General features: G+C 42.6%; 1 protein-coding gene across 1 annotated transcript; it reads left to right on the top strand.

The window, feature by feature from the left end:
* The first annotated feature begins 6,614 nt into the window (after window positions 1-6,614).
* Window positions 6,615-15,067, top strand: C6H3orf38 (chromosome 6 C3orf38 homolog). Its single transcript, XM_069785515.1, has 3 exons — window positions 6,615-6,872; window positions 8,936-9,156; window positions 12,845-15,067. The coding sequence occupies exons 1-3, from the start codon at window positions 6,740-6,742 to the stop codon at window positions 13,418-13,420; spliced, it is 930 nt and encodes a 309-aa protein (XP_069641616.1). The 5' UTR covers window positions 6,615-6,739; the 3' UTR covers window positions 13,421-15,067.
* Window positions 15,068-15,289: the final 222 nt, after the last annotated feature.

The following is a 15,289-nucleotide window of genomic DNA, read 5'->3' as shown; positions in this document are numbered from 1 at the left end:
TCTTGTCTTTTGGGGAATTACTCTGAAAACACTGCTGCAATGTTTATAGTTTACTACGTATGGTGTATGATTGTTGCACAGCACCTGTGTAAAGCTGCCAGGTCTTGATGTTCCAGGTATGTGGTTATCTGGATTTGAATAGACTAAATCTATTGAAGTATATCCAAGAATACCCAGGATTACCAAGGAAATTAAAACAACTCTCATCTCTCCTCCTGCCCTCTTTTTCTTCCTTCTAGCTAATTAACTACCCGCTCTGGTAAATTTGGGACCTCTTAGTTAAATACATCTTCAAAAAGTCATGGTATTATTACAGTTTCTTTACAAATAACAAATACATAACTGCTGAAGAGAGAGGCATGTCTCTGTGAGGGAGAGGAATAGCTTTTTTGGTCATGGGTCTGAGACATGTGAAGAACACACCTGCAGAAAAAGCTTCCATCAGCATTTGAACTTTAGACACCAGGCAATCCACTCCTCAGGTTTGACTGACCCTAGCCATCTTCAAAACGCTGGCAACTTTTAAGAACATTTATTTAAATAGTCAGCTACGTGCACTGGGAACCAGCCTTCATAATTAGTGCACAAATCCAAGTCATTTACAAACATTGTGTATTGTTCAGATGATACACTCCCTGGTAAAGGGAATCCATCCGAACACAAGGGGAAATGGGAATCTGCTCAGTGATCACCCAGGATCTCTGGATGGGACAGGCCTGTGAAGATTCTGACCTGGTGAGAAAGGGCTCGTGCAGTGTTTTTTGACATGCATATGGAGAATGGCCTAAGTCTGGCAGGGCGGAGATGGAGGCAGTAGGGCTTGGGAGGAATAAAGCTTGCAAGGAAGAGTTTTATGTGGTGTTTACAGAAGTCGGCAGACCCGTGTTCATTTTAATGGCTTGTATGGTGTTCACTCCTGGAGGGCAATGGCTTCAAAATGCGGGGGAGGTTAACCACTCTGAAACTATTCTGTAGGGCCTGAAAGCTGAACTTGGGGCCACAGACAAGTCTGGATGCAGCAGTTTCAAGATACCTCTGCTTCAAGTTGTTTGTTTTCCTCCATCAAAAAATTGTTCTTCAGTGGCGCTGCGTTACAAGTACCAAATGCTGGCCTAAACCTCTTAGGAAGATTGGTTGACAGTAACGCATAGGGCTGAGCCTCAGTTGTTGCGCTTCATGAGCTTATGTTTGTTTCTGATAACGCCGTTAATAGAGGTAGTAACCTCTAGTGTGATACGCTTGTTTTCCATTGCTTTGTTTAGTCCCCTTGATTGAATGCTGTAGTCCAGAGATAAAGACAGTGTAACTGCTTTTTTCTTTTGCTTCAAAAAGTTCAATACTGCCATCTGAAAGTGCTGAATTATTCTGATTTATTATTCACAGTCCTGTAAATTCTTCATGGTTTTTGATCACAGATTTTGACTGTCTTCTGCAAAATTCTGAATGGTGATTTTTTTGTGTGTGTAACTTCAAACTTACCTTTATTTTCTACTTTGTATAATTTTGACAAGGTCCTTGCCTAAGAAAGTTACTATGTTTGGGCATAAGGGTAAGGGGTCTCAAATCTCTGGTACTATGGCATATGCAAGTTGCAGGCAAAATATTTCTTGAAATGGCAATGTGTACATAAGCCAGCTGATAAATTCAATGCAAAATATATTAACATACCAAATGTAAACTTTTATGCCCTAGATATCATTTTAATTCCTTTGACGTGCTAACATTGCAGGCAGAAGTAACGATTTCTCAGTAGAACCGTACCCGAAGTTGGTAGCCCAGTGCGGCATTGTAAGTTTTCTCATCAGCGGCCCACTTCACAACGGGTTAGTGTGGTTGGTAAACAGGGCAGGAGAAGTTTGGTGTCCAGTGTTAGACAGCTGGATTGTGAGGACTAAATATTGAGCTTTGAGCCCAAAGGGAGGTTGAGGTTCCTGGATAAGTGAAGCACCTAACAATTAGAAGCGGCTTGATAGACCAAAAAGGTGCTCAAGGGTGCTTGAAATAGTTTAAGACAAATAACAACTTTGAGGTTGTTGAGTATACAGATAACTTTGTATGTACTTGAATTTTGTATGTTGAAAGCTGAGAAGGTCATATTGGAACTATTTTTTTCTGATTTTTAGAATTATGTAAGAAAAAATACCAATGAGAGCAGGTAGGAGGTATAAAGTATCAGTTCAAGGTTATGAAATGTAATTGAATGGGAGGTACAATTAAACAATATGCTTCATACGGTAACTAGCTACTGTTGTCCATTTTTATATTCTTTCAAGCTGTACATATCTTTGTCTATCAGCATAATCATTATTATAAGTTAACTTTTTGGAAAATTTAGCATAGGGTGGCAGCAGTAAAATGCGTTAATGCAATGGCCAGTGTCATTTAAGTATGTAAGTAAATATCCTTAAGTTATTAATGACTGTGCCCACCTATAAAAGGGCTACTTCTACAGATGACACTAGAATTTGTGTTTGCTTGTGTTGGAGTCAGTAATTTCTCATTTCTTTTACTTAGCTTTCAAAGGAAGAAGGAAGACGAAAACAACAAAAAACCCCCCCACCTGTAACTGGTGTTTCAGTTAAGTTCAGTCCCTGCCAATCCAAATAGCTTCGGATATATTTCTGCTGCCTTGTTGGTGTCGGAGCAGTCTCTATGTGACTAGGAGCAGTATCAAGCACTGCCTGAAGCTATATTCCTATCTATCAGTATCATTAAATCCAGTACTTCCTGTCTCAGTGCCTGACTTCTGCACTGTGCTCATAGACGTAAGAGGACAGTTGACATTTTAGGGATATAATTTGCAGTAAATAAAATTCCGAATGAGGGAGGGGAGGAGGGAGAGGATCGCTTGTAGTGACTCCCTCAATTACAACAGCAGTTTAATGATACAAGAGTTCTATTCACCTTTTTTTATCTAGGCTAATAATTTTCCTGTTTCTTCCCCTTTAGGAATGCCAGTTTACGTGCCTGGTCAATGATCGAAGTCAACTGAAAAGTTTGAATAAAAACTCTATAGGGAATTGTGAGTTATGGTAAAGAAAAAAAAATGAAACCTACTTCTGAGATTCCCCCCCCCCCCAAAAAAAAGAAAAAGGAAAAAAAAAAAGGGAGAAGCACTTACAAGGCATAGGTATAATGCTACTAAAAGGGCTGGCCTTGGTTTAAAATAAGAAGGGAGGGAAAACATCAGTTCTGAATATTAAAAAGTCTCTCCAATCTCTGTGATGACAATGCACTTTTCTTCTCTCAGGATTAATGGGGAATTCTAAGGCAGCCTGCCCCCGCCCCCCTCAAAAATATTCACTGAAAACACAGTGAACATTTTAAAAATGGCATATCTCTTTTCCCCCCTGAATTCTAGAATATTCAGTTACATATTATTCCCCTGAAGGCTGCAAATCTAAATAGGTTTATTGAAACAAGCGAAATGAAGGAAAGGTAATTTATATTTCTCAGATTTATTTTCTAATTTTAAAGCTTGCAGGATTAATTTTGAGGAATTCAAAATCTCAGCAGCAAAATTAACTTGGTAGCATGTAGGTAGTCCCATTTTTTATGAAGCAATTTTGTAAACTCGGATATGCAGAATGTCGCACTGCATATTGTGGTGGGAGGTCTTTCTTTTACATGAAGAGCGTGCAAGTAACTGGTCTTACAGAATGTGTAATAGCTCTATGGCAAAGCCACGCATATTATACATGAGGCTGATCTTGTCAACAGAAGCTGTTACATATTGATCTAACTGTATAAAGAATATTAAATCCATGTATACGTGAGGGGAAATTTGGCACAGCAGACAGTAAGCATTATTGTGTTGAATCTTTCCAGATGCTTTAGGACTGAATTTTTATCCGCAATCTGGACTTAAAATTCATGGGCAAAATGAGTTCAGCTGTTTCTGGTTTATTTTGAATTCATTGCTGTAGCTCAAGAGAATGGCTGTTACTCTAGCTGAACGTGTGTTGGTTTTCCTTCTGACAAATGTGGGAGATCTGCATAGACAGTTTTTTGAACCTCGGAGGGGAAACAATCATCTAAAACATATGTGTAGTATGGGGGGTATCTACTCTTCATCTTAAGTTTACAAGATCTTGAGGGCAGGTATTCGTTACTACAGATCTGAACAGAGCCTGCCATAAAGAAATGTTGTTTGTGCAAAAGCATCACCAGTAATTTTCATGCCTGTCTTCAGCTGACAGTCTGTGTATCCTTACAGAATCTGTGTCTTCCTGGTTTTGAAACCACAGGCAGCTTTAACACCAAAAGGTGGCCTCCTTGTGCTGCCCGTATTAAAGCATGGGTTTGATGAGAGTGCCTGCTTTTTCTGCCACAGCGAGGTTAAGCACTCGTTGCACCTAGATTTTTCTCAGTGCCAGCCCTCACATAGCTTATGGTCTTTGGCTGAACTGAAGCTTCTGCTGTCTTCTTTTTCCTTTTTTGTTCATCTTTCCTCCTTGTCTTTCCCTGACCCATAAAGACCATCCCTGGTTGTTCTGCCCCTGACAGAGAAAATACTGCCAAGTGGAGGAGCAGCACAAGGTTCAATCCTTGCATGTAGTGGAAAAGCAGCTTTGGCTTATGGAACTTCATTTCCTTGGGCCGCTGCTGTGCTGTCAGATTTCCCACTCTTGCAGATTCCTATGCTTGGCTTGGCGTTGTTTCCCAAGGTGTCCAACAGCTGCCTCAGTCAACAAGACTTACTTGATGCCACAGAGGCTGCATCTCAGATACCTGAAGACTGGTCAGCCCATCTGAAGTGACCACCGTAGATGTTACCACGGGCTGAGGCCCATCAGTAGGCTTCCAAAGGCTGTTTCTGCCGAGACTGTCTGCTTGGACCTCAGCAAGAGCACTGAGCCATTCCTGAGAATCCGACGGTGGCCGCTGCACACAGCTGGATCCTGCTAGGAGCCTTGTTGTATGAGGCCTCCATCTCCGGGCAGGCTGTGTGTATTGGGTTTGTGTGGCAAGGTTTTGTTAGTGGGGGGGCTACAGGGGGGCTTCTGTGAGAAGCTGCTAGAAGCTTCCCCCATGTCCCATGGAGCCAATGCTAGCCAGCTTCAAGATGGACGCGCCACCAGCCAAGGCCGAGCTCATCAGTGACAGTGGTGATAATGCCTCTGGGAGAACATTTCAGAAGGGAAAAAAAACCTGCTGTGCAACAGCAATTGCAGCCAGAGAGAGGAGTGAGACCATGTGAGAGAACCAACCCTGCAGACCCCCAGGTCAGTGAAGAAGGAGGGGGAGGAGATGCTCCAGGCGCCGAAGCAGAGATTCCCCTGCAGCCCGTGGTGAAGACCATGGTGAGGCAGGCTGTCCCCCTGCAGCCCAGGGAGGTCCACGGTGGAGCAGATCTCCACCTGCAGCCCGGGGAGATCCACGGTGGAGCAGATATCCACCTGGATCCCAGGGAGAGAGGACCCCACGCCGGAGCAGGTGGGTGCCCAAAGGAGGCTGTGACCCCGTGGGAAGCCCACGCTGGAGCAGGCTCCTGGCAGGACCTGCGGATCTGTGGAGAGAGGAGCCCACGGAGCAGGTTTTCTGGCAGGACTTGTGACCCCGCAGGGGACCCACGCTGGAGCAGTTCGTAAAGAACTGTAGTCTGTGGGAAGGACCCACGTTGGAGAAGTTCGTGGAGGACTGTCTCCCGTGGGAGGGACCCCACGCTGGAGCAGGGGAAGAGTGTGAGGAGTCCTGCCCTGAGGAGGATGAAGTGGCAGAGACAACGTGTGATGAACTGATCATAACTCCCATTCCCCGTCCCCCTGTGCCGCTGGGGTGGATAGGTAGAGAATCTAGGAGCGAAGCTGTGCCTGGGAAGAAGGGAGGGGTGGAGGGAAGGTTTTTTTAAGATTTGGTTTTATTTGTCATTACCCTACTCTGGTTTGATTGGCAATAAATTGAATTAATTTTCCCCAAGCTGAGTCTGTTTTTCCTATGACAGTAATTGGTGAGTGATGTCTCCTGTCCCTATCTTGACCCATGAGCCCTTTGTTGTATTTTCTCTCCCCTGTCCAGCTGAGGGGGGGAGTGATAGAACGGCTTCGGTGGGCGCCTGGTGTCCAGCCAGGCTCAACCCTCCACACTCTTGACAAGGCTGTATGCGTGGGCTCTGCATCAACGATGGAGAAGGGCCATTAAGGTAAACACTCGTGGGGGGTCCACTTTCTGTCCTCCGTCCATCCTCTGCTGGGCTTGCAGGTGACAAGGAGGGGAAGCCGGCCCAGGCCCAGGCCCTAGGGCAGGCCCTAGGGCACGCAGGGCCGGGGCGCCTCCTGGCAGTACTCGGGGGAGCAGAGTTAGCGTGACAGCTTCACGATCTGCTGGGAGGGAGGGGTGACACTTCGTTATAAACTCTTCACATACATAATATACGCATTTAGGTTCGCTTTCTTGTGGCTTTCCGCCACCCGCGGGCCAGGCTGCGGCTGTCGCGTCCTCCCCTGCCCGGCCCTCGCTCCCCACGGAGAGCTGCGGGCTGGCCTCGGCCGGGACCGGGACACGCAACGCGGGGAGGGTTTCTCCCGGGGCTGCCGGCCCGGCCCGGCCCGGCCCGGCCGTCCTCCGCACCTCCGCCGGGCGGAACCTCGGTGCCGGCCGCCGTTTCCAGCCGGCGCCTGTGGCCCCGCGGCGCGGCAGCACCGGGGGCCGGTTAGAGCGCCGCACGGGAAGCCGCCGTTGCTAGGGCTTCGGTCGGGGAAGCGGCGGCGCCGGCCGTTCCCCCGGGCCGGGCCCGGCGATGGCGTCGCTGGGGCTGAGCGAGCGGGAGCGAGCCGGGTGCCGCGACCTGCTGGAGTTTCTGGAGACCGAGGAGCTGATGGCGCTGACGGACACCATCACCAACCGCCTGGTGCACCCGGAGAGCCGCCAAGGTGCGCGGAGGCCGGGACGGGAAGGCCGACTGCTGCGGAGCCCGGCCCGGCCCGGCCTCCTCTCGGCCGCGGGGCGGCGGGTGCCGGGGCACGGGCCCTGCGCTCCCCTTCCCCGGCCGGCAGCGCGGAGGCAGCCGGGCCGGACGGGGCTGCGGGGCCGGGGGCTGCGGGGCCAGGCCGGTGCGCTGGGGCTGCCCAGGGCCTCTCTGGGCGGCCCGGAGAGCTGGCAGCGCCGCGCCCCGGTGCAGGGATCGGCTCGGTTGCAGGCCTTGGGAGCCTTTTCCCGCTGCGGGCCTGGGGGATTCGGCTGCTGGGAGGCTGGGGTGTTTGTTTTGGCCGGGCAACCGGCGGCTGCCAGTGGCTCGTAGCAGATTTTCACATCTCGAGCACCTCTTTTTCTCTCTTAGACGCTGCTGTGCCCATGCTGCGCCCTGTCAGCGTTTAAAAACGTATTTAAACGTTGTGTGTCTCTCGCTGGTTGTGTTAATGACGTTTGCTTTCAGGTTTGGAAAGGGTAAAATGCAAATCAAGCGCTGAACTTAGTTCTTTGCAGAACAGAGCGCTTTCAGGTGTGACCACCCCCCATTACTTTGTAGATGTTGAGATTTGTTTTGTAAAACTTAATTTTGCACCTCAGTTACCTGAGGCCTCTCAGTATATTGCCCTGAAATATACTCGTCCAAGAACCTTGAATATGTTTCATGTGATATAACTCTGGCCTGTAACATTTGCCAAATGCATTTCTTCAAAAGTTCTTATGCCTGCAGTTATTTCTTCTTGCCTTTTACCTACTTTTTGCGGTGGCTGTAGGTTAAATTAAAAGGGGTTTTTTTGGGTTTTTTGTTTTTTTTTTTTAATTTCAGGTATTAGTCTTTTCTTGTTTAAACTTACAGTTCTTATAGGTCACATGTTAAGTACCCAGCCTCGGCCCAGGTGAGAACTGGCTACCACAACTACTTTAAAAGTGAATTTCAGTTGTGTTGTGTTTTGCCACAGAGCCCTGTAGCTGGATTTTTTTGAACGTTACATTTCAATGCACTGTCATTGTGCTATGATGCGTGGTGTTTTCTTACCAACCTGGGAGGAGTAATTTTATTAGCGTGGAAATAAAATAGATTTAATTTCCATCAGTCTTCAGGAACCTAGATGGAACCTCACTTTCACAAACTACTGTGCGTTGTCTGAAAAACTGCAAAATTCTGGTACTAGTATTCTCGTTCAGCGTACAAGGAACCAGAGATTACCTTAGTTATCTCACTGTCTGCATTTCTGTCAATTTTCTGTTCGTGGGAAACGTTTGAAAGCTTGCATAGTCTTCAAAATAACAATGTGTTCTCTGACCAAATCGTGTGAACTACCCATTTGATGCAGAAATTAAGATTCACATTCCATATTCAGAAGAACCATAAAAGATTTGTCTGGTTCTTCTTTCTCTGTGTAATCTTGCTTCCAAGAAGATGGGTGGATGGCTAATTTTGAAATATCCCAGAGCTTTTCAAAAGGTGAATGAAACCAAGCTCAGCTTTTGATAAGCGAAGGTGCTGTATGGTGACACGAAGCAGGAAGCCCTAAATGATTTCATGTTCAATGAACTTACTTTGAAGTTAAGGCTAGCTGCATCTCAGGAAGTATAGGTGAAATGCATTGTGTGCAAGAAACTTTGTATTTCTTGAAGCACTTAGAGTTCCTAAACATCTTGAAGGTACTTGAACAATATTAATAATTTCATTTGGAAGAAAAAGCTGCATCCTTTTCATCAAGCTCAAGTAATTTATACGAAGTTCCAAGCAGTCATCGATACTGGAAGTAGGGATTACAAGGTAGCAAGGCCCTCATTAAAAACAGCACCGTTTTTTAAACATGTTCCCAAGTCTTTGAGTATCTTCTATGTCTAATATGATTAGGTCAGATTTCAGTCTCCAAACAAACTTTTAAGTCTTTGCATTTCATTTAGGCTTGTCTTGTACTGTGTTTGGAGGTGCTGGTCAGGAGTTTAAGAAATGGCATAGATTTGGGTTTTAACTGTGAGAAGCAACTGCTAATTTAAATTTCTTTACTTGCAGAAGCCATTCATGCCATTTTGGTTTACAGCCAAAATGTAGAAGAACTTCTGAAACGCAGAAAAGTCTATCGAGAAATAATTTTTAAGTATTTGGCAGCACAAGGAATTCCAATGCCTCCTTCCTCTGAGAAACATCTACTCATTGATCGTGTAAAGCAGTACTGGAGTGGGCAGCTCACAACACATGCCTCAGAGTCAGGGGACAGAAAACCGCACACACAGGTGAGTGCTGCTTTCTGCAAGACCTGAGGATGCTTAGCGTTGCTTTTGCAGGATAACCAGTCTAAATGTTCTAATGTACATCCAAAATGTGGCTCTTCACCTGTATGTAGGAAGGTCCTGAATCTCTTTAACTCTTGGTTTGTTTGGTTTTGATTGGATTTTTTTATTAAAATTACATCACTGAAAGGTGTCTGTGCCAATGTATCACTTGCAGAGCATAGTCTTCTGCTCTGTCTTGCAAAGTATATTAGTGCATTTGTGTGGGGTCTTCTCTATGCTTTTAATTTTTGTTGTACTGTAAGCTAAAATAGAGGGTATTCACAAATAATTCTCTGGATTCAAGGACAGCTGAAAACAGTTTTAATGGTACAGGAACCCTCCATAGCCCCTTGCCGTTTTTTAGTGTGGTGGATCTTCTTAAACTTTTGGTATAGATCTGGGATTTCCAGTCATCCTCCAGCCACACCAGGCACTAGAGATACCATTGGTAGGGCACATCCTAGAGCACAGCAAAGAGATGCTGTCGACAGTAGATCATAGGGTGAAAACATCTGTCAGACTGTGGTCTAAAATGTTGCAGGGGAGGGAGGGAATGGAGAGAAACTGCCTTTTTCTAAGTGGCCTTGATCTACTTCTAGAGACAGTGCAATCGAAGTAGCACTGTCTGTAAGCTGCTTTCCTTCTTACCTCTTGCAGTTAGAGTGCAGAATGGATTTTAGCGAATTTTTATACCATTGAAATGTAAAGTTTATAGCAGTGCCAGGTCCGTGTCATTTTTATCCCTTGATATTAGTAACACTTAATACAGTGTAACTAAATATGTTTTGGCCAATTACAGGTTATTTTGAAGTTCAGAGTCTTGTCATTTAGCAAATCCTCATGGTGTAATGAACTTTCAGTGGTTTATTTGTCTTGGATCTTTACCATGTAGTTCTAAATAGCCACCTTGCTCTTTCAAGTGTTGCACTTCGGAGACCTCGCGGGCAACAGCCCCACCAGCTGGACTGTTAGAGCTCTGTAGCTGTCGATAGCCTACTGCACTGAGCTTTCTTTCAGGGATTAACTGATGAGAATTATGATTTAGCTGAGAGTGGTTTTCAAAACAATTTTTTGTGTGCATACTTTGGGAAAAAGAAAAAATGTTGCTTTTGCAAGAATACTTCCCACGTATTACCCCGTAGTGAAGTTTTATGATTGAAGGTAAGTAAATTAAATTCTCCAAAGTACTTGAAACACATTCACAAGGAATGAGAAATTCAGCTGGTTTATTTATGACATACATCTTTCTTTGCCTTTGTTTTCTCTTAATTCTTGTGGACCTCACCATTTTGAAGTAATGGATAACATGAACCTATGTAACAGAATTAGAACTTAATTACAGTTTATTGTGAAACAAATGCAGCGTTTCTATATAGAAGTCTTTAAACTTTTCATACTTAATTACTTAATACTTACTTAAAACCTACTTAATTTAATACTTACTAGACTTTGATGTTAGCAAGCTTGACATTTGATTTATTTCTAGAAGTCTTGCTGTCAAGTTGCAAATACTGAGAAGCCCTACAAAGTAACAGTACATTTAGTTCTTGTTCAAAAAACACGTCACCTGACAGTTGGAAGTCATGTATCTTTACATTGGAAAGTTTGGATGATTTTTCTTAAGTTAAAAATCTTACCTATTGTAAGAGAAACCAGAGGATAAATAAACTACATATGTACAAATTAAATAGGCTCACAGGACTGTTACTTGAGCATCTGATTGTTGCCTTTTACAGTGATGCTTCCTTTAGAAAGAAGTGTCCTCTAAACCAAAATGTGTTTTTATAATCAACTTAAAAACCTGTCTTAAATATCTTAATTGCTAAGCAACTTGTTTCCTAAATGTTTGTGCTTAAATTTTGCTATTCTTTTACACATAGTTGTAGACATGCCAAGAATTCAAATACAAGGAATAGATTTTTTTTTTTCTTAGCTTGACCCATAATAGTATCTAAAAAATCTTACTGCTTACTTTGTTGCACTACATATTTAGTGATACAACACTTGGAGTGGTTTGTCACCCTCTTCTGATGTGGTTTTAATAACATGACCATTGGTTGCTCACTGATACTTTTGCTACTTACTGTGAATTTGGCTTCAAAACATTATACCCACCACTCTGTTGTCAGCCTCAGCAACCCGTCATTAAACTTAAATATTGTTTAGAAGTATTTCTTATCCCCCTACATCTTAGATGTATTTTAGGAGTGTGTGTATGTCATTTTCTGTGAAACAAGATAAAAAAGGGCACAAGTGGCTTGTCCATAACCTATAGGGAACTAGTGGAAGATGTGTTTTGAGTAGTGTCATGCTCTCTTTAACTGGCCCATTCTTCTCTAAGGCTTCTAGACAAGAATCTTTGACCGAGCCTTTTCAAATTATTCTTTGAAGGTTTGGCTGTCAGCTAGGAATGTTTACTTTGTGTCACTACTTAAAAATACTTTCTCAGCAAGATTCAGTGTTGAACAAAGGATTTTGTGGCAGTCTGAAGGAAGGATTTTATGACAGACTGAACGAAGAGGCCTTTATTGCCAGAGTAAGCCTATGCTGCTATGTGAAAATCCGTGCAGCCCTCCTATCCCAATGTCACATTGTGTCAGTCTGTTTTAAGTGATCAGTTGTACAATTAGAAAAGTAACTGAGATTTCTCAAGACTTTTGTCTATTTTGGAGGAGCAAGGGTAACATATGTTATGGTTTTCTTTGATTTGGACTCTTTTCCTATTAGAAATATGCTGAAGACTACAAAAAGCACTCATGAAAGTGACCAAGCATCTTTTGGATGATTTTTGTCAGTCTTGCTGCAAAACAGGGCTAAATTCAGACACGTGATCTGGTGGAGAATAAGTTCTGGAACACATTAAATCTTTGAGTTTCAGTTCTTCCTGTGTTAGTTGTGCATTTTGTTAGCGTATTCCACTGACATAGGTAAAATAACCCCATAAATCAGAAGTGTTCTGTTGGCGTCAGGTATTAGGATGTGTATATTCAAAATGTGACTTCCTGATAAGTACTATTTGTTCTTGTCAGCTAAATGAAGATGCAGAAATCAACACAGTTCACAGAATTAAAAGGTACCAAAAAGAAGAGACTGAAGGCAACGTGAAACAGGAAGAACATGTCAACATAATTGCTTCTTTATAAGCACTTTTTAGTAAATTGATACACCTTAATATGAGATTAGCTTTTCAGTTGGGTCTGTATCCTTCTTGTTTTTCTGTAACCTTCTTTTGGAAATGTAAAGGCCAGTGAAAATTTACTAACCCAGGCACTTTTTACTCAACAGAAATTTTGTCTCTCAGTGTGAGAATCTTGGTCTTATGGAAGTCTTTAAAAAATCCTTGCCTTGCTCTTTCAGTAGAACCAGGATTTTCCTCTTTGTTTATAAATCGTAGACCAAGACAAAACTGAAGGACTATTCTAACTGTAATTCAAAGAACCTGCCCTGTTTCTCTAGATAAGATAATCATGATCTTAAAAATAAATGAGATTTCACTTTGTTGTTTTTCTATAGGCTCTCTGTCTCAGAACACTTTAGGAAGACTTAGAATGTTTAAAATAAGTATTTACATGTTTTTATGTTGTTCTAAGTGGTAAACTCGCATGTTAAGGCTAAATAGTTCTAAGAAAAAAAATGTGCTTGATTGCAGAGTCATGGAGAGAGACAAAAGTCACTGCAAGATGACATTCACGATCTAGGAGAAGAATTCTGTCAATGGTTCTTTGCACTCCTGAATTCTCAACATCCCTTGGGAGTAAAATCTGAAGAAAGATGGGGACCAGAGCATTTTTGGGAGGATGCCAAAATGAAGTTCTGTTACAACACATTAGAAAAAAACACGGAAGAATATGTTGGTTCAGAAATGGTGAGCCTTCGTCTGCTCTCATTGGTTAAAGAAGAATATCTTCTATTCAACCCTAATTTGCGTGCCAACGGACTGAAATGTGCCATGTCTCGGCATGGGTTAGTACTGGTAGCAGTGGCTGGCACGGTACATAGAGACAACACTTGTTTGGGCATGTTTGAACAAATTTTTGGACTCATTAACTGTCCCATTAGGGAGAATACCTGGAAAATAAAAGTTGTGAATCTTAAAATAGTTGGACAGAATGCTCTGGAGCCTGGGATGCAAATTGAAAAACCCTCCATAAAATATGAGCCAAACCAACTGCAAGAGTTGTACGATGGGAAGGAACTGACTGTGTTCGAACCTCAGAAATTCTGAGCAATTTTTTCACAACTGAGTAACTGGGTGAGGGGGAAAATATACAGCACTTGTAGTACATAGTTGAATATTGAAATGATTGCGACCATGTGATGATGTCTCTTTTTTGAGTCAGATTTGCTGGACAACAAACTGAGATACAGAGTCTTAAATATTAATACAGGTGATGCTTTTGGGCACCTTTCCCAGAGCTAACAAATGTTTCAGAGTATTACTTTAGATTTTGTACTGCAGTTAGGAATGGAGCTAGTTTGGTTATTCTTGGTTACAAAACATGGTTATGTTTAAATACGGGTTGGCAGCAGTATGTAATGAGCTAGATGACTTGGGGTTCACAAACTGCAGGTTGTTTCTCTTCAGGCCACCAGTTTAAACTCTTACCTGAGTTGTAACAGGAAGTCATTGCATCAGACTTTTTGAAAATGGAATTGATGAGTGTCTAAATGGACATGTAAGTCCCAAGAAAACCATCTGCCGCTTCAGGAGTTTTTGGAGAGAACAGACAACGTGAATGGAGACTGCTGCCATTTATGTTCTAAATGTGGTTCCGTCACTGAGCAATAGCAGTAGTTTAATGGGACAATGCAGGGAGATTCACATTGTTGAAGTCTTGTTTTTCTTTGGGTTAATAGCTTCCTTTCCTTTTACTTTATGGTTCCAACTTTGTAATGAATACAGACAAACTCTGTTGTTCTGTCTGTGTCCCCAAGCAGACAAATTTGAGATGGTTGCCCAGGCATCCATTTCTAGCACTGACTCTCTTGGATCAAGTAGTTGATTTCATGACTTAGAGCAGCACTGTATGAACCAAATGCTTTGATAATTATTTTGTGTATACTTACAACAGAGTTTTTAATATAATAGTTGTGATTTTTCTATGTTTTCTCAAAATAAGAATTTTATCTACTCTGAGCTGCTTTATTACATAGACTAGAAGTCAATTTGTTAACAATGGGCAGTTAAAACAACAAGTGATATTAAATAATCCAATTAGTGCTTAATAACTGAAATGATTGCCATTGTAGAACTTGAATTTTTTTACTGTTTTTTAAATTTATGAGGGATTAGAGGTGAAATTTTTCCACAGCTTGTGCAGATAGTTTGCGAGTTATAGCTTCAATACAAGCTGTGAAAATGGAAACATTCCCCGTGACATGGGAACAGTTCTTTTGGCTTTGATATGTTTGTCAAAGACAACAAATGGTAAAATTATGGGTGGGTGAGGGAAAACAAGAAGATTCAGGTGTGCACAGAACTTATTCTTATGAACAGTCTGAATCTTGACTTGTCTTAAAAAATTTCTAAAGTAATTTATTTTCTAAGCGAAAGTTCAAATACTGTGTTGGAATGTTCTTTCCCAATAAACAGTTGGGTTGTGGCTTCTTCAGGTACTGCTGTATAATAAATAAAAATCAACCCAGATTTAAAATTTGGAAGAAGCAGTTTCCTTGTATGTGTTGAGAATTACATTCCTCTTCAGGTGAGGACAAAAGCCTACCTAAAGGCCTAAATGGGTACTTTTTCAACATTCAGTATGACAGTCTGTAATTCAATTAAATATTTTGTCATTTGCAGAACTGTACTTTGTAACTGGCAGCATAGCTATTACTTTAGTCAGCATGTTAAATAAATACAAACATGACTGTAGCTTTCATTACTGCTTTAAGCTGATGTGGTGCGGGCAGTCCCGTTCCTCCACTCAGGTGTGTGTCCTTGCTTCCTCCTTGTATCAGCATTAAGGCTTGTACTAACTCTGAACAAGAGGGAGTGGGGACTGATCCCAGTGAAAACCAGCTCATTGTCAGAAACCCTTCAGGCTGATCAGCTCTGTAAGAAGGCTCACCGCACAAGTGCTAGTGTAAGCTTGAG

This window comes from Haliaeetus albicilla, chromosome 6 (genome assembly GCF_947461875.1).
Source record: "Haliaeetus albicilla chromosome 6, bHalAlb1.1, whole genome shotgun sequence".
In the NCBI taxonomy this organism is placed as follows: domain Eukaryota; kingdom Metazoa; phylum Chordata; class Aves; order Accipitriformes; family Accipitridae; genus Haliaeetus; species Haliaeetus albicilla.
This window is presented reverse-complemented; position numbering and strand designations above follow the sequence as displayed.